We start from the raw sequence: 18,164 nt of genomic DNA on the forward strand, positions 1-18,164 counted from the left end.
TTCTACTAGGATATCCTGAAACATATATAAAAACAGGGTACATTCTATTATACATTCAACACTAGAAGATACAAATCAATATCGTAAATAAACCTATTAACTGCATGTACATAACTCACCATACCATGTTCATGGTGTAAAAGCTGAAAGGGCTGTACAACAAAATGAAAAGCAGGGCTCCATTTAAATCAGGTAATACAACAACTGAAACGTGTAAAATAAAGTAAAATAAATGAACAAATGATTTACTTCATCAGCGAGGAACTAAAGCAATAGTACAATTAACATGCCTAACCAGTTAAGTTCTTACCAGGGACATCGTTCACTAGAGACAAATGACTCTCAATATGTGAAGTGTCAATTACAGTTACTGTAAATTTACGCCGACTGTCGAAAGTAAAAACCAACATGTGGAAGCCATTCAAATCAACAACATGCAACATATTACATAGACTCTTCAAACCAGTCAAATGACTTAAGCTATTTTCACTTCGACGATATTCCCCAACAATCTCATAACCACTGCTAAAAACAATATCAATTCTTCTAGGAATAACCGCACCAACATAATCATCAAACTCAGACGGTAAATTCTAATAAAATAAAATTAGTTTATGTTATTTATTTCACTTCCTTTATGGAAAAAATTACAAAAAATTGCCAATTAAAAGATACTTACAACCGAATCAATGACTGGACCACCCCATCCAAGATTTTTCACAAAGGACCAACCACCATCATGAATAGAAACTATGAAGAATGACGAAACAGTTAGTTAAGACAAAATGGAATAACAACGTTTATAGTACAAACATCACATACCGGGAATTGGGAGCTGCTTCTGCAATTCATGCACCACTTCTGGGTACTGGATCTCAGACCCATACATGTCTAGTATGACAACTTTCATGTCAAAAATACCCACGTATTCGAACAACAAACTGTTACCCGGAATTATACGGAAGTCGTGGTAAAATTCACGCAACCCCTTAAACTTTTCATTAATTTTGTCAAAATCAACCCATATTTCATATCCATTACGAACAACAATCTTAATAGTTGCCGGAACACGAGCACCATATTTCAAACAGAATTCATGAGGTACACGCTGACATTCGAAAATTATGACAAATCAGAGCTAAATTCTTAAAATTACATTTGTCAACAACATAGAAAGTACTATACTTACAATTTCATTTGATGAACATTCGGATAATCGAACACGGCGCGCAAATTTTGAGGTCAAATCCATCACTTCAATTAAATCCCTGATTCAAACAAAGGCGTAAGGTAAATAGACAGAATTCAAGTAAATAAAAAAAATTAATCGGGTATTGACATTTATAACAAAGATAAATATTGACAGGGGCCTCATATCTGTTTTGAAATATATGAATCTGGAAGAAGAAGAAATGTGAACTTACCAATATTGAGGAGTAACGGTTCTGACTGAGAAAGGGATGGGGTATTTGACAAATTAAAGAAACAATTAATCAGGAGGAAAGATGATATAATTTTAAAAAAATAAATGCACGTTTTTTAACGTTACAAAATTAATAAGTTTCATCCACTTGAAGAAGTCAAACTTTAGAAACCATTTATAAAGTGACAGGTATCACTTTTCACAACTAATTATAGACAAAAAATTAATTACACTGCTGTATTAATAATCACAATTTCTAAATTAAGCACAACTTATAAAAAAAGGTTATCTTATTACAAATAATATTTTTTAAAGATAATAAACAAAAACCAAAATAATAAAAATACTGTACTATTATATAACGAAATTTATAAGACAAATCTTTTTATTACTGTACTATTAAATACAAAGATTTGTCTCTCGAAATTGTCGGCTTCTAAATTACATTATTATACTACGTCAAATACTTGCAATTTATCGTAATTTCTAAAGTGAATTACTACACCAACCATGCTACGTAGCGGGTAAGGCATCCTAGTACAAATATATTAACGGGAATTAAATTTATTCTATGACTATTTCTTTGAAATAGTTAATAAAAATATTCTATGTAAAAATAAACACTATATTATATAAATTTTTTCCTATAATATTAGTACGTCATATAAATAATGAATTGCTACATATCTTGTGAGAAAGTAAATTATGACATAAATGCCCCTAGTTTCACCAAATATATAAAAAATGAATATAATATTCACCGAGGATAAGAACAGTAGATTTGATGATGAAACGGTGAAGAAAAGTCAAAGAAGACACGTGTTGAAATATGGGATAACCTTAGTGTCCATGCTTTGGTATTTCCCCGAAATAAAAAAAGAAAAAAAGAAAAAGGGAGAAATGTAAGTTTTTAGTTGTCTCCAGAAGCTTATAGCACCTTAGAGCTTTGCTAATACATTTATTATTATTTTATTACCAACATTTTCATTATAAATAAAGCTCATCCTCCCACCTTCCACAAACACAAAAAACACACTCAGAGTCACTTACCAATTACAAGTCTCAGTATCAGCTAATTTGCTCTGTCTGTTCAAAAGAAACATATACAGTACATATTTACATAACACTTACTTTATACACATAAAAAACAATGGCACCAGTACAAAATCATCCTAATGGTACCTATAAAATGTCCAAGGCTGCTAGGGAAAGCGAAAAGAAGGCTTTTGTGACGTTCTTAGGAGGTGGTGGTGACTATGTGAAAGGTGTGATTGGGCTAGCCAAGGGCCTGAGGAAAGTTAACTCAGCTTATCCTCTTGTTGTGGCTGTTCTGCCTGATGTTCCTCGAGAGCACCGCCTTCTGATGGTGCAGAATGGTTGCGTTCTTAAAGATATTGACTGGGTTCAGCCACCAAAGTTGGACAAAACAGTTGGTTGGGCTCATGAACATTTTGCCATCAACTACTCCAAGCTTCGTATCTTCCAGGTAAAAAATAAAAAATCCATCCGTTTTAAAACATTTGACACTTTGGCTCTGGATACGTAGTTTTAGAACATTTAATTTATATATTGTTTCAAATTTTGTTTGGCCGACTTATTAGAAGATAAGTACTCCGGCACGTATTTTAAAATGAACAAAAACTATAATTCTATACTTATTTTACAAAGGTTTTTTTATAAATAAAAATTTAAACATCTTATTTCTATTCTAAAAAGAAAAGTTTTGAAAAAAAATTATAAAACTGTAATTTGTATTAATCTTAAAAAATGTATGTCGGATACTCTATTAAAAATTAAAAAATGATAACAAATAGTGGGTGGGACTGAGGGGTAGGATTGAGGGAGTAATTAGTAGGACCATCGATATTTCGAATTATTTATAGTATAGTTTTCCAACTTGTGTGGAAATTTGTAATGGTTGATATATATTCAATTTTATAACTGGTGCAGTTTGAGGAGTACAGTAAGATGGTGTACTTGGATGGGGATATTCAAGTGTACGGCAATGTTGACGAACTATTTGAATTACCGAATGACCAATTATATGGTGTTTTGGATTGTTTCTGCGAATGGCATCATTCTCCTCAGTACAAGATCGGCTACTGCCAACAATGCCCCGATAGGGTGAAGTGGCCAGCCGAGATGGGACAGGCTCCGTCATCATATTTCAACGCTGGAATGTTCGTTTTCGAGCCGAGTCGAGCTATTTACGATGATCTAATGAACATGATGAAAGTCACTCCTCCTTCATCGTTCGCTGAACAGGTAGATTATATTATTTGATCAAGATACCACATATGGATTTGGAGTCGAATTGAACTCAATAATCTGACTTGATTTATGGTATACGAAATATGTGCAGGACTTGTTAAACTTGTATTTTAGGAGCATCTTCAAGCCAATTCCTCCGGTTTACAATCTTTTACTTCCAATGTTGTGGACTCATCCCGAAAATGTGGAGCTTGACAAAGTGAAAGTTGTTCATTTTTGTGCGAATGTATGTATAATACTTATGCTTCTTATAATTCTGGTTTTCCTCTAATTATAAAATCGAACCAAGGCTTAATTATACTTATGTTTGTTTGTTATACTAATATATCAGGGTTCGAAACCGTGGAGATATACCGGAAAGGACGAAAACATGGACAGGGAAGATGTGAAAATGCTGGTGAAAAAATGGTGGGACATTTACAATGATGAATCGTTGATGAGCTACAAGAAGCCAAATGTTGGAGGCAAAGTCCCTATTTCAGACAAGGAAAAGAGAGGCTTGCGTCCTATGGTCACCGGTGTTGTCAAAGTCCCTGTTTCATGATCTTTCAACTGTAATAGGCCAAGTAATTGTGTAAATGTAATAAGCCAAGTAAATTATTACTTGCGGCGTGTTTCAGTTTGACAATTCAGTTGTATATTTATATTTGTATAATATTTATGAGTTTATATACCTACACTTTTATTTACTGCAGCAGCAGTGTACAGTCTTTGGAATATATAATATAAATTGACATTGCAAACAAAATCTATTACAACAAAATGCTTCTTTGGTTTCTAATTCCATTGATAACCCATCCAATTACTGATTAGTGACTTCATTTTTCTTTAACACATAATTTGTTAACACATGTGAAATTTAAGTAAGTCTAAAGATATTCAAGAGGATCCCGTCTTGGTGAATATACTCAGAGGTTCATGGGGCATTCGTCTGCCATGGGGGCCGAGGCAGTGCGATCAGTGCCTTCCGTGTATGGTGTATGATTTAAGAAATTAATTATTATTTTGGGCCAACATCGAATAAATTTAAAAAATATTTTTTAATATTTTTAAATTTTTTAAGGATGCCTTCATATATATATATAATTTTTTTTTTTATTTAATTTTTATGAAAGATATGTGTCCCCGTATCACTAAACATACTCCTGAGTAGGAGTAACATCTGATATTTTTGTCCTATGGACTGGTTATTTTCTACACGTAAAATTTCTGCTGCTGGTACTCTCAGCTTGCTTGGGTTGGTCAATGGAAATCTTTAATTTTACTATTGACCTGCTTCTTAGTAGTCTCCTTACGGAATTGGATATGTATGGATATCATCCTCTTCGCATTCATGACTTTACTGCCTTCCAATCATGTCAAATGACGCTACTACCTTCGAACCATGCCAAGCATTGCAGCTTTGAAATCACACTCGACGTCACCGCCTCCAAATCATATTTATAGACATCAACCGTGTCTGTTTCAATCTCATACTTATCTCCATCCTAACATGTATTGTGTATATTCAATTAAAAATAAATAAATTATTAAAATACCAGTTCATGTTCAAAAGAAGGTGTCAATAGAGCAATTTCAATAGAATATATATTCTCCTTACATTAAAATTTAAATAATTGAAGTAAAAAATGTGCTCCTTCAACACTATTTTAGTAGCTCCTTAGAGTAAGTTCAACAATAACCTAAAATCATTTTCTAAACTAAAATTTAAGTCATCAAATGATTACTCCAATAAAATATTATAACTAGTGCCTTAAAATATTATAATATTCATTACATATTTTTTCTTATCATAGTTAATTCGAACCAAGTTAAACCGCAGTTAGGCGACATGCTCTGACTCATGAGCCACAATCATAAATTCTCCTCCCGTAAGATTCTTCGAACCTGTTTATCCACTCTTTAACTAGAGCCAACCTTTATGGGCTACATGTTTTATTTTTAAGTCACCTTATCTCATTTTTATTAATAAAAAAATTAATTCTCTCTTTTTTAACACCATCTTTTCTCTATTCTCTAATTATAATTCAAATATTTTATTATTTTAATAGTAAGACAAAATTATAATGCATGTTGTTAAATGAATTTGATATACAAAACTCTTGTATTAAACCACTATGACATTATTTTCTATTATATTTATAATTTATGTATTGGGACATTGTCGGACTTACATACTGTTATCCCACTTATATATTATATTTTAAAAACTCATTAAAAGATTTTCTAATCTATATCTCTTTAAAATTATACCTTAGTTAGAAAAATATTTTTAATAATGTAATATTTAATAAGGATTGAGTATAAAAAGATATTATTAAAAATAATGTTACATATTCATATTCTAAATTATTAGAAGTTAATTTTTTATATTATAATTAGGGGATGAATTAAGATGTGTTAATCATCTATATATATACATAGATTTCAATAGAGGCATATTGTTGATTTCTCGGTCCATATATACTGTCATAAAATATCGATCCACTTTTTTTGCATGTATTTTAAGATGTATATAAATGTATTTATAGTTGAGTATACAACAATCAAAACAAAACACAAAGCGAATATATAAGAATAAGAAAATAAACAAGTATCACACAAGACAAAAAATTACGTGTTTCGAAAATTCCCACTCCACAAGCCGCACTAATTTTGTATTGATCTCTCACAATTTGTTGTGTTATAATTTTACAATTACATGAATATTTATAAGAGAAGGAACTTGACCTAAATCAAATTATAGTGCAACTCTGAAAAGTAGACTAATCCATAATATAACCTGAATCTGATCTGAATAGTGTATTTTCATGGGTTTAAATAATAGACTCCACAAATCTAACAATCTCCCACTTAGAGTCTGACCACATCTTCACTCCACTCTTGTAAATTTAGTAAAATCAATACTTCGATTAATAACTCTAAATAGTGCAGTACCTTCTAATCAATCAATTCTAAAAGCCAGTTGAAACTACGCAAAACTTCAACTATTCATTAGTAACCACCTTAGTCAACATACTACAAGATTCTTTGAACCAAAAATTTTCTTCAAGGACAAAGTGGCATTGCTTATAAACCCTCTTGTAAAGTGGTATCTCCGCTAAATATGGTTCGTCCTAGCATGAAACACGAGATCCTTTACAAGATGAATAGCACTCTAAATGTCGCTATACAAAGCACTATCCGCCTGTTTCTTGCCCAACTCCTCGAGAAAATTCTTCAACCAAATCATTTCCTTCCTAGTTTCAGAGATAGCCATATATTCAACTTATGTGGTTTAAAGAGCAACACTCTTTTGAAGTCAAGACATCCAACTAACTGTGGTGCCACCCAAAATGAAAATATAACTCGTTGTACTTTTTTTATATCCAAACATCCACCCAAATCTGCATTAGAGAACCCTTCCAAGATAACATCTTTCTTAATAAAACATAGTGCAACCTTGAATGTGCCTTTCAAGTAGCGTAACAAACACTTGACTGTTTCCCAATACTCTCTTCCTGGATTAGACATAAATCTTCTAACAACTCCCGCTACATGAGCAATGTCTGCTCTTGTACACACCATAGCATACATCACACCGCCAACTACAGACGCATAAGGAACTTTAGCCATATCTTTCTTGTCTTCATCCAGTTTAGGTGATTGCTTCTTCGTGAGATTAAAGTGACTCGCCAACGTTGTACTTCTGGTCTTCGCATCCCGGACACTGAATTTGTGCAACAATTTCTCAACATACTCCTCTTGAGATAATTTCAATGTAACTTCAGCTTTATCCCTTATGATGCGCATATCAAGTATATATTTTGCTGCGCCCATATCCTTCATCTCAAACCCCTTAGACATCTGTCTCTTTAGCCTGTTGATTTCCCTCATGTTTGATCCTACTATCAACATGTCATCAACATAAAACAACAATATGATATAAGATAAATCAAATTGTTTAATATAACAATAATGATCCATAGCACTCCTTGTGTACCCCGTTCTTCATCATAAAGCTGTCAAATTTCAAGTACCATTGTCTTGGTGCTTGCTTCAAATCATACAAGCTTTTTATTATCTTGCAAACAAGGTTTTCTTTCCCAGTTACCTGAAATCCCTCTGACTGAACCATGTAGATGTCTTCCTCAACATCACCATGTACGAACACGGTCTTAACATCTAGTTGCTCTAGATATAACTCTTCTCAGTTACAATACTTAGCACAATTCTAACTGTGGTCATCTTAATAAAGGGAGAAAATATATTAGTATAGTTAATACCATTTTTTTGTTGATAACCCTTGACAACTAACCTCTCCTTGTATCTCTAGCTTCCATCATGTTCTTCTTTGATCCTGAACACCCACTTATGATGTAAAGCCTTCTTTCCAACGAGTAATTCTGTCAACGACCAAGTCTCATTCTTCTCAAGATAACTCATCTCTTCATCCATGATTGATTTCCACTTAACTGAATCATCCACCTGTACTACCTCTAAATAACATCAAGACTCTCTGTCCTCGATCAATAATATATAATATGATGAGGGAGAACATCTTTGTGGTGGCCTTACAATTCTGCTATATTTTCTTACCTAGGTCTGTGGAGTAACTGGAACCTCGTCATCAACATTCTCTGAACTCCCACTATTTCCTACAAGATCTGTTTTTGTAATATTTTCAAGCACTGCCTCCTTTTTCTCAGGTTGTTCCTTTGAAAACTCAGAATCGACTACAAGTTTATCCTTATACACTGCATTCTCATTAAAAATAACATCTCTACTTCTAACGACCTTCTTCCTCAGTTCATCCCAGAACCGGTAACCCATATCATCTGAGCCATAAACAATAAAGATACACTTTTTTGCTTTCAGATCAAGCTTGTCCCTGTAAGAATCTTTAACACGCACATAAGAAACACAACCAAAAACTCGAAAGTGTGCAAGATTTACCTCCTTTTCCTGCCACTCTTTGTAACGACTGCGATTTTCTTGATATAGTTTATGAGAATTATATATAATTTTATATAATGATGTGGCTTATGTGCAATTTCTTTGAAATAGTAAAAGAGAAATTAAAAAGTCTTGTTCCAATTTCATGAGTCAGTAAAGGGTCTAAGCGTGATCAAAACAATTGTTGTCAGGCCGTCAGTTGGGACGTGGCCCGTTATGTAAAATGTGGATTTAACGAAAAGATTGGGGATAAGGAATAAGTGATTTATATTAGGTTATGAAAGATATCGAGTTCTTTGTGTATATATGTTATATGGATTCAAATATGCAAATGTTATTTTGTCATTTGAATTACCGGATATTTGGTATAAGCGTAATGACTATAAAAGAGAATTTATATGTTAAAATGTATGATACGAGTTGTGGTTGATGTTATTATGTGAATATATGTTATTTTATAGTTACGTGTGTGAATCTGTGATTTTCTAGTTTTAAAATATTTTTAAAAGGATTTATTTGATAAAAATAAGAATTATTCGATCCTTATATATTTTTATAAAATTATTAGAGGATGATCAAAGTGTGAAATTTATTTTATTATCTCTGTAATAGTCCTAGAGAATTTTTAAAAATGAGAGTTCAATTTATTTTAATATTCTGGTATTTTAAAATTATTTTCAGAGTTTATTTCTATTATTAAAAATTTATTTTTAAAATTCAAAAGAAATAATCCGCTTGCTAAAAAATTATTGTAAAAATATGGGAGAGATCTAATTTCATATTCTTTATTTAAAAAGAAAAAAGTGGTGTTATTTTCAGACTTTATACAACAGTTTTATATTATTTAATTGCTTTTAATTGTTCGATACATAAAAAAGTTAGAAAAAGAAAAAAGAAAATCAGAAATTGATTTGCCAATTACCAAAATGCCCCAACCACACAACCCCTTATAACCCCTCCCCCCTCCTTTTTCCCTCGCGTGTGTGTGTCACTCTCTCGATTTCTCCCTCCCTCCCTCTCGCCGGTAAATCTCTCTCTCTCTATCTCCACTTGGTTTTCTTGGCCAAACTCCGACCAAAACTCAGATTCTAGCTTCCTTTTTCTTCTGATATATATAATTGCATGTATATGTAGTTGTGTGCATATATTGGTGAGGGTGAAGACTTTTTTTTTGGTTTATTGATTTACTTCGATTTTTTGAACTTGAATTTGAATGATTAAGTTCGATGGCTGTTTGCATGTTGATTTGATGTTGTAATTTGGAGAAAAATTGGTAGGGTTTCGAGTAGAGAGGGCCGAATTGGTAGGGTTTCGAATTATGTGTTTAATTTTGATTTCTCTATTTGAGTTTATCAATTTTAATTTGAGTAAGCATTATTTGAAACATGATTAGTCAAGTATGTTTAATTTGTGAATTTAATTTTTTTTAAAGATTAAAAATTATAGTTTTTATTCAGTTTTAAGGAAAAATAAGAATCGGGTTCGTGAAGATAAGTTTTGTGGTTAATTTGTTATGATCGCTGATGTGGTACTCGTATAAAGTGAATTACATGTTATGTTTTGTAAGAGTGAATGGATTAGTTGTTGATAGTAGGGTTATAGTATAAAAAGGGTTATGTTAAAAATTAAGTACTAGGGATTAATTGGGATTGTGACGGATTATGACTGATTGTTGTTGTTGTTTGTTGTTGATTGTTTTGAGTAAAGGGTTAGCGTATTTACGAATACGTCATGCCCGATTTTCGAGAGAACTTATAGATATGTATAAGGTTTACAGTCGGTAAGTTTTCAATAAGATTTGGTTATAGATAAAGTGTTCATATTATGTGAATACATAATTACTTGTTAGGTGTAAAGTGAATGAATAGGCGAGGGTATAAAGTATATAAAGGTGGTTACCTAATATATGTTATGTGTGATATAAGTGTAATAGGAAAAGAAGATAATACGATTGGGGTAGAAAAAGTTAAACATTTAGAGAAATGACGCGAACTGATAAGGTTACTAATTAGGGTTCATTTTGTATCGTATATTCGGAAAGCGAAGGTGTTCGATCTAGGAAAGGAAAAGAGGATTTAGGTGGCAATAACTCAAAACCTGTGAAACAAGAAAGTTTTATGAGGTAAGTAACTCGGCCCTTTTATTGTGATTTGATCATAGAGAAGTGCTTATGATATGCATTTATAAAGAAAAGGATCTCTTTAATACTGTTGTTGAACCTTCTATTAAACCCTAACATTAGTTCATTTGTTTCAAGTACATTTACCCTATTTTTATTTCTTGTTAGCCTTACAATCCTTTGACCCTATATAACTTGATGAATCTCTCTTGTTCGATACCTTGTTAACCTAGATCCTTATAACAGTTTACTTATGACTTGTTAACATACCGTTTCTTAAAACTACCTTGTTGATAGCCTTTATAATACCTATGTTTGATGATTGATCATTTCCCCAACTTACGTTCCTTTTATTTCCAAATGCTTATTTCTCTTGAATTCTTGAATTGAATCTAAGAGTGATTTTCGACTTAAAAGAGTCCAAATGATTTCAAAGGCTGGTAATGTTAAAATGAATTTGTTTTGAAACTTCTATGTTTTTCAATATAAAGGTTTTCAATGAATTCCTAAGGATTGGATTGAGACGTAAGAGGCTAGCGGGGCTAGTCCAGTCGCATAAGAGGCTAGCAGGGTTAGTCAAACATTATAGGCTGAAATAATGTTATAGGTACGGGCTGATCATCCGTATTATAAATAAAAGATGGATAATCCAATCAAGGGTTCTATTTTGTTAAAATGAAAGTGAAAGATTTTTAAATTGTTCAGTAAGAAACTATTCATTGCATTTCGATTTGAAATTGAATTATATTGATTAAACTTCTTAAAGATGTGAGAACCCATTTGAAAACCATGTCACTTGATCTTGAAAATTAAATATACAAAGCTTGAATCTTACATTCCTTGAACCCCTATCCTTAAATCCCTTCCTAGATATTTCTAAGATACTACCACCTAGTTAAGCAGGAAGATGGACAGACTTAGGCGCACCGCTCGTAAGAGTGTTTCTGGGAGTCATTTACTTACCGTCAGGTTTCAGGTGCCAGATCAGGTAGATGTTGTGTCAAAAAGTGATGATAGTTGGCCGGAAATATAATAGCTGATTCATATACTTTTGGGTTATCTAGCGATTCCAAGTCAGAAATCGTATTTTTGGATAAATTTATAAAAGGGTTGTAAATAATATATTTCTGGTTGGTAGTTGTAATCTTGTCTCATACTTTATCATGTTTAGATCCTTGTAGATTTCGGGGTTTATTTTATTTCTGCTGCTATATTATATTAGTATATTAGTGTTGTGGGTCCTCATTCCTAACCCCGAGTTTGAGGGCGGCACATGTTGGCATCAGAGCTACAGGATTTAGTCCTTGAGACAAGTTAGGATTAAAAGGGTACTAGGATACTATGATGGTTACAAGAGTGTTTGACTCACATAGAGCCGGGTTAAGACTATTAGGTATATTCAGATATATTAAATAGATTGAGAAAATGATTAGATTAGGGAGTTGAGTGGGTCGGAGATTTGAATTAATCTAATGTTGTTTCTTGGTTGTTGTTTTATGTTTTATCTCAGGATCCCGATAGTAGTTCATATTGCAGTAATGTTGATTCGACACCTCTTGTTAGCCCGCCTTGCTCTCCGAAGGATACCCCTCCACCCTCATCTGAGGAGCCCCTGTATATTAGTTCAGACTCTGAGGAGTATCCGTCTCAGGATATTGTTACCCCTATACATGTTTCTCCTATGATGATGTCCGTACCTGAGTCCTCGACTATTAGGGAAGATTCTCCTGCTCCTATGATTGAGTCCTTAGTTCTTGATAGGGTTCATGTTGTGCCTGTACCTGCCCATTTAGTGATGATTTTGCCCGGGACCGTGACTTTGTGTTTTCTCGTATACCTGAGTTGAGAGCCCTAGTTGATAGGATGGCATGTGAGTCTCGACTACAGATGTTGGTACCAGATCCTGAGTGGCATGTTCGTATTGAGATGGTTGAGCAGGTTGCTTGTAGGCGTTTGGATGAGGGTCCTTCTTCCAGTGATGCTAATGTTGAGGCCCGCAGAGTTCATAATCTGTTGAGATGGATGCTATCCGTGTTGAGAGAGGTTCTTGACCGTCATGTTTAGGTGTGGATATGAGTTCCGAAGGGACATCTGATGGAGCCTGTATCATGTTGTGTTGTTTCTCAGCGCCAGTAGGTTGGGGATGCTTAGTTAGATGTCAGATTTCCCTTATCACTACTAGAAATAGTGCCTACGACATCACCCTTTTAACATCGGTTAGAAATGTCACTGATGTTAAAAGTAGTTTTAACATCGGTCGCTTCAAAACCGATGTTAAAGGTGTTGTAAGACATCGGTATGTTAACCAACCGATGTCTATAATCGTTTTTAAAAAAAATAAAAAAGGCCCGCTTCTTTCTTTCCCCCGTTAATACACCAAAAAATTCCCCCCTGAAGCAAAAAATTTATTCTCAGTTTTCCCCCTAACCAAAATTGTTCCCCCCCTCTCTCTCATTCTCTCTTCTCTCTCTCTCATATTATCTCTTCTCTCTTCTCTCTCACTGTCTCGTCTCCCTTCTCTCAGTCTCTCTCATCTCTCACTGTATCTCTTCTCAATCACTCTCTCTATGCCTAATTATACCCCTATTTGTACAAACCTTTAATTAAACTCGATCAATTCCTAAATCGAGCTCGATTGGTGCTAAATAATTTTAAAAGAATTTGGGTCTACTCGATTTGTGTGAGAAAAGTAAGTTTATTTCGAATTTATTTTCAAATTTTATGTTTTTATTTTAACAGAGTTTTATTTACAAGTCTATGGAGTTTTGTTAGTGTTGAAAGAAGTTGGGTTTGCTTGATTAGATAAGATTAACTTCTAATCTACTCGATTAAAAGTTGGTGTATGTATTGTTAATCTTGAAAGAAGTTGGGTTTACAGATCTATACAAGCTGTATTGGTGGCCTTGTTATTGTTACCAACAAGTATGGGGTAGGAAAAATGAAGCTCACATATATTTTTCACATTTTTTGATCTATTTTGTTTTAGATCTAGTGTTTGTTGTTAAAAAGTTCAAGATTTTGGTTAGTTATAGCACAAGGTACTTCTTGATGTAATCCACGACAAGGGAAGATCGATGTGCTAAAGTATTCTCTCGACAAGATGGTATATGCAAGCTGGTTAGTATTGATATCACGTTTACCTGTTACAATTTTAGTCAGCAACTTGTAAATCGATTCACATGTTTGTTGATGCAAAAAGTCCAAGTCATACTTCATTTTACCTTACAATGCACATGTTTCTGCTATAAACAGGATGGTACTTCACATTACTTAAAGGGATTGGTTCTGTGCCTTGCCTATGTAGTGATTGCTGCTTGTTTTTTTGTTCAAAAACTTCCTTCAAGCAGTGAGTGCCTAAGATTGATCGCTAATTTCTGCTAATATTATCTTCTTGCATAAAATTACTAACAATTTCACGTATGTTTATATCATATCGCTTTGCCGAATGTGGAAGTGGTGAATCATCCTCAAGCTTGAACTTTCTCAACTGTCAGTACCAAATAAATCTTAAAACTGTTAAAAACTTGAACTTTCTGCTGGTTATAATTGTTTGTATTGAAGGCTTTAAACTTGGATCTGAAAAGCATACTACAGAAGTTGTCTTGACGAAAGTTGGTGCTCTGCGGGTGACTTCAGGTATTGAAGACTTGTCATTGCTCAAGACAGCACAGGTTAGCTATGTCGCTGCCCCTGCTTATTTGTTTTGCTTAATATTGATACAAAAGTCATTTGGTTGAAATTGGATATGTATATGGGTAAGTTAAAGCAGCTTACCAGTTACAGTCAACGGTCAAACCACAGTTTGAAATGATCATTGCTTTGGATTGACCAACAATTAGTACACGGATGACGTTTATAATATCGGATATATTTCTTTTTGGATTATGTTTTCACTCGAAGTAGCTCATCATTTTTATAATGTCAGCTTTTTAACACCACTGAAAACTTTAAAATGTAGTAGAATTCACACTTTTCCTGTAGTTGAATTGTAATTTTTATATTATATAATACAATTCAGTTTAAAAATATCACGCAAGACTTATTTGTGTCACTAATTTGCATATTATGCTCTGCTGTAGCTTTTGTTGTTTTTTGTTAATTCTAATTTATATCAATCTGCATTGCTGGTTAGGATTGTCGATAAGTACTGCTTGGAAGATTTAAACAGGAATATATCACTAAACTAATTTAGGCTCTTAAAGTTTGCAGTAGTTGGTTTAGACATTTAAACTGAAAAGGCTTGTAACAACATTAGCTAGAAACCTAAAACTTGAAGTTGTGTAATTCTACTAATACATCTGTTGGCAGGTTTAAAATCCCAAGTGAGGGTGTTGAAAACAAAAGACAACGACTGAGATGATCAGTAAAATGCCGGAGTTGGTTGAGCTGTGACAAGCCATTGGAAAGATTTGGGGTATACAGGAAGGTGTTTATTAACCAAGTGCTTACTGGTTTTGGGATGATAGGACAAGATGAAGTTTCCTGAATTTATAGGAGTTTTTGTAGGGATCGAGTGTTGATGGTGCAACTATAGTTTAATTATTTCTAAACTTGTGCATGTAACAAAGCGACCTTTCGGATCAATCTTGCATGTGTTTATAAATCAAGATGCATGGATGATGGAGCTAATAAGATAAAATATAGAAAAAAAATCTTTTATGTACATGCAGATTATTAATAACTAACAATATACATTGACTTAAATTTGATGCCAAGAATCATTTATATGATACTTTTGTATATAATAGTACTGTATTGGTATAATATGCCACAGCCTTTATTGAAAATAATAGACCCTTTTCTGGAGCGTTAATTTGTATCATACCATGTGCTTCTCTTGTTTAAATCTTGTCGATTGTTTACTGTTCAAAGATCCTATTATGTCTTTGTCAGTAATATATTGGATTGTGATTTTTTGTTAGTTTCCTGATAACAGTCAGGTTTTGAAGGATTCGTTAGGGACAAAAACACCATTTTACCAGAAACGAGTGAGAGAATGCTTGCAACAGAGGTCTCTGCTTCATGGAGGTATTTTCACAAATCATCGATTAGAAGTATTACATTTAACCGTAAGTTAGACTCGTGTTCCTCTGCAAAAGTGTGTTATTATCTTTTTTTTTTTGTATTTCTACTTGTTGACACAAAAGATAATGAAGTTGTGGTAATACTGAGACTCCTACCGTAAATTGTGATGCAGGTACCCTTTTGAATCTCCCACAAGCATTCCTGTCAAACCACTTTACTTCACTAAGATGTACCTGGATGTAAAGAAAGTTTTAGCTGAAACTTTCTTTGGTCCCCCAAACGAGGGAATTTACAGTCCATCTGTTCAGGCCACTCTGTATCAGATGGGAAAGGTTGTTCTTGGTAGGTTCGCTCTCTCTCCCACAACTTTTCTGTTTATCTAATTCATCTACTTTGGTAAAACATTTACTCGATTTATTGATATTATATCAGGTTCCCTGATGTATCATTCATCCAGTTAAAGATGCCGAACATACATTTTCTAATTACTTAAAACTGTTAAAAAAGAAGTACCTTTAGCACAAGGTACTTCTTGATGTTAAAACTTTCAAAATTTCCAGATCTTGTTGAACGTCAACTAGAAAGCTTCCTGATGTAATCTGCACAAGGTACTTCTTTTCCGCTGTAAAAAAAGTCACTTCTAATTACCACAAAAATAGTAAATTGGTAAACTTATAAATAAAGAAACAGAAATTAATAGATTGCCATGGTCCAATTGAAGATCCTTCTCCAGTGGGTCGTGCAAGCAGATCATTGTTTCTTGGTGAAGATGCAAGTATTTTGTCATATAAAGCTACTACTAGTTTGGTTACTGCTTCAAATTGTTGCTTCTCTAAACGAGATATGGATCCACACTTGCTAGTTCTTCTCAAGGTCTAACATTAATACATTACAATTATTATAGATGCAGCCTTTAAGTGTCTAATGATAAACTCCTTGAGAACTCTGTGAGAAAGATTAAAGTGCTTAATTGGATACACAGTAGTCTACAGAATCTAATAATGTGCTTTATCGAGTGACTGATGATATATTCATTGCTGCTTCAATCTTCATTACCTTCCCATTACACTCTTTTAGGAAATGGATAATTGCATTAAATACTTGTGAATCTATACTTACAGGAGAGAGGAGTATCCGCCTAAGAAATAAATTCAGGACTGATATTTGATGCATATGCCTACTACTAGTGATCATGTCTTTGTAGTGTTAAGTTAATGTTGATATTTGGCTGCAGAATATAGCTTCGAATATAGCTCCAAGATTTCTTTATAATTATGCAGGAGTTCTTAATTTTTTTGTACATGATTAGTTTAGCACGCTTCAATTACAAGCTGAATTTAATACAATGATTATTTGAGCTGCTTGATTATGCATAAAATTGAACATCATAGTAAAATACTTGGATCTATATCCAAAATGGACATACAAAGAGCACATTTGCAAAGTCTGAATTATATGTGGCTCTATATACATATAATTTAGACGCATCTGTTAAGTTAATTGCGCTGTATAGTTCTTACCCTGCACTCATAAATTACTCCTTTTTTTGTTCTTTCTCTATACTGTACAAATTCAGCAGCAAGCTCAAAGAGATGCTGCTTGTCTAGAACAAAGCAGGATTGTTCTTGCTCTGCGACTAGGGAACATAAATGCAAGAACTATGAAGTCATTGACGAAGCTAGAGCTTTTGTGGGAGCTGTACCTGATGCTACCAACTTTGCTTGGGGAATGCGGCTTTAGTGAGCTGGATAGGTTAGGAATGTGATTGTAAGTAGATTGTTTTTGATGTTGATGTAGATGTAGATATAGAAATATGTTGGTTGAATGCTGATATATTAGTTTTTTTGTATATACTTGTTCTCGTTTAAAATTGTTTTTTATTGATGTCTTTTATTTATAATTAAAGAGTACGATGTATCTTGGAAGATATAACATCATTTAATTATTAACCAACTTATGTCAAAAATAAGCAAAACACAACAATTTTGACAGGAAAAAGATGTAAATAGGGACTTTCACATAGCAACCTAAGTGAAACCGATGTGATATGCCATATTTAACTTCGCTAACCTAACTGAAATCGATATGATATGTCATATTTAACTGTTAGATATATTTGATAATGTCATGGCTAATGTGATTTATGTTTAGTTTTCAGATCTTACTTAAACAGGATAAATCAGTACTTACTGGAAGTCAGGACTCAAGGATATCAGTACTTATATTATCAGGAGATAATCATCAGAAGATGGATATCAGAACTTAAGTACTAAAGGATATTCAGATAAGGAAAACAGCTGGTTAAAAGAAAGAAGATCGAGACAAACATTAGAAGAGATATGCATGAAGATGTAATTCTATGAAGAATGGAATACTTGGAAGAAAAGATAT

The 18,164-nt window shown here is 33.3% G+C and overlaps 2 protein-coding genes and 1 long non-coding RNA gene across 3 annotated transcripts; 2 read left to right on the forward strand and 1 right to left on the reverse strand.

Moving 5' to 3' along the window:
- Positions 1-932: 932 nt before the first annotated feature.
- On the reverse strand, positions 933-1,454 carry LOC141684155 (uncharacterized). The gene is made up of 3 exons (XR_012560570.1): positions 1,425-1,454; positions 1,190-1,268; positions 933-1,108 (listed from the first exon to the last, which is right to left on the reverse strand). It is a non-coding gene; the product is annotated as an uncharacterized LOC141684155 (long non-coding RNA).
- Positions 1,455-2,432: 978 nt separating this feature from the next.
- On the forward strand, positions 2,433-4,388 carry LOC141687314 (galactinol synthase 1-like). Its single transcript, XM_074492549.1, has 4 exons — positions 2,433-2,909; positions 3,374-3,688; positions 3,786-3,920; positions 4,026-4,388. Exons 1-4 carry the CDS (start codon positions 2,574-2,576, stop codon positions 4,236-4,238), a joined length of 999 nt encoding a protein of 332 aa, XP_074348650.1. The 5' UTR covers positions 2,433-2,573; the 3' UTR covers positions 4,239-4,388.
- Positions 4,389-11,655: 7,267 nt separating this feature from the next.
- LOC141686304 (uncharacterized) lies at positions 11,656-17,903 on the forward strand. Its single transcript, XM_074491347.1, has 11 exons — positions 11,656-11,736; positions 12,259-12,525; positions 12,636-12,791; positions 13,627-13,677; positions 13,803-13,865; positions 14,001-14,094; positions 14,193-14,237; positions 14,310-14,419; positions 15,685-15,776; positions 15,946-16,115; positions 17,350-17,903. Exons 1-11 carry the CDS (start codon positions 11,656-11,658, stop codon positions 17,511-17,513), a joined length of 1,293 nt encoding a protein of 430 aa, XP_074347448.1. The 3' UTR covers positions 17,514-17,903.
- The last annotated feature ends 261 nt before the right edge of the window (positions 17,904-18,164 follow it).

This window comes from Apium graveolens, chromosome 9, assembly GCF_009905375.1.
Source record: "Apium graveolens cultivar Ventura chromosome 9, ASM990537v1, whole genome shotgun sequence".
In the NCBI taxonomy this organism is placed as follows: Eukaryota; Viridiplantae; Streptophyta; class Magnoliopsida; order Apiales; family Apiaceae; genus Apium; species Apium graveolens.

What these genes read in the sequence shown, in the direction of transcription:
- LOC141687314 (XM_074492549.1), top strand. Translation starts at nt 2,574, where the DNA reads ATGGCACCAGTACAAAATCATCCTAATGGTACCTATAAAATGTCCAAG. An exon ending in CCAAGCTTCGTATCTTCCAG is followed by an intron (nt 2,910 to 3,373) that starts GTAAAAAATAAA and finishes TAACTGGTGCAG; the next exon opens with TTTGAGGAGTACAGTAAGAT. An exon ending in TTGTTCATTTTTGTGCGAAT is followed by an intron (nt 3,921 to 4,025) that starts GTATGTATAATA and finishes CTAATATATCAG; the next exon opens with GGTTCGAAACCGTGGAGATA.
- LOC141686304 (XM_074491347.1), top strand. Translation starts at nt 11,656, where the DNA reads ATGGACAGACTTAGGCGCACCGCTCGTAAGAGTGTTTCTGGGAGTCAT. An exon ending in TGCTATCCGTGTTGAGAGAG is followed by an intron (nt 12,792 to 13,626) that starts GTTCTTGACCGT and finishes TTGGGTTTACAG; the next exon opens with ATCTATACAAGCTGTATTGG. An exon ending in GATGGGAAAGGTTGTTCTTG is followed by an intron (nt 16,116 to 17,349) that starts GTAGGTTCGCTC and finishes GTACAAATTCAG; the next exon opens with CAGCAAGCTCAAAGAGATGC.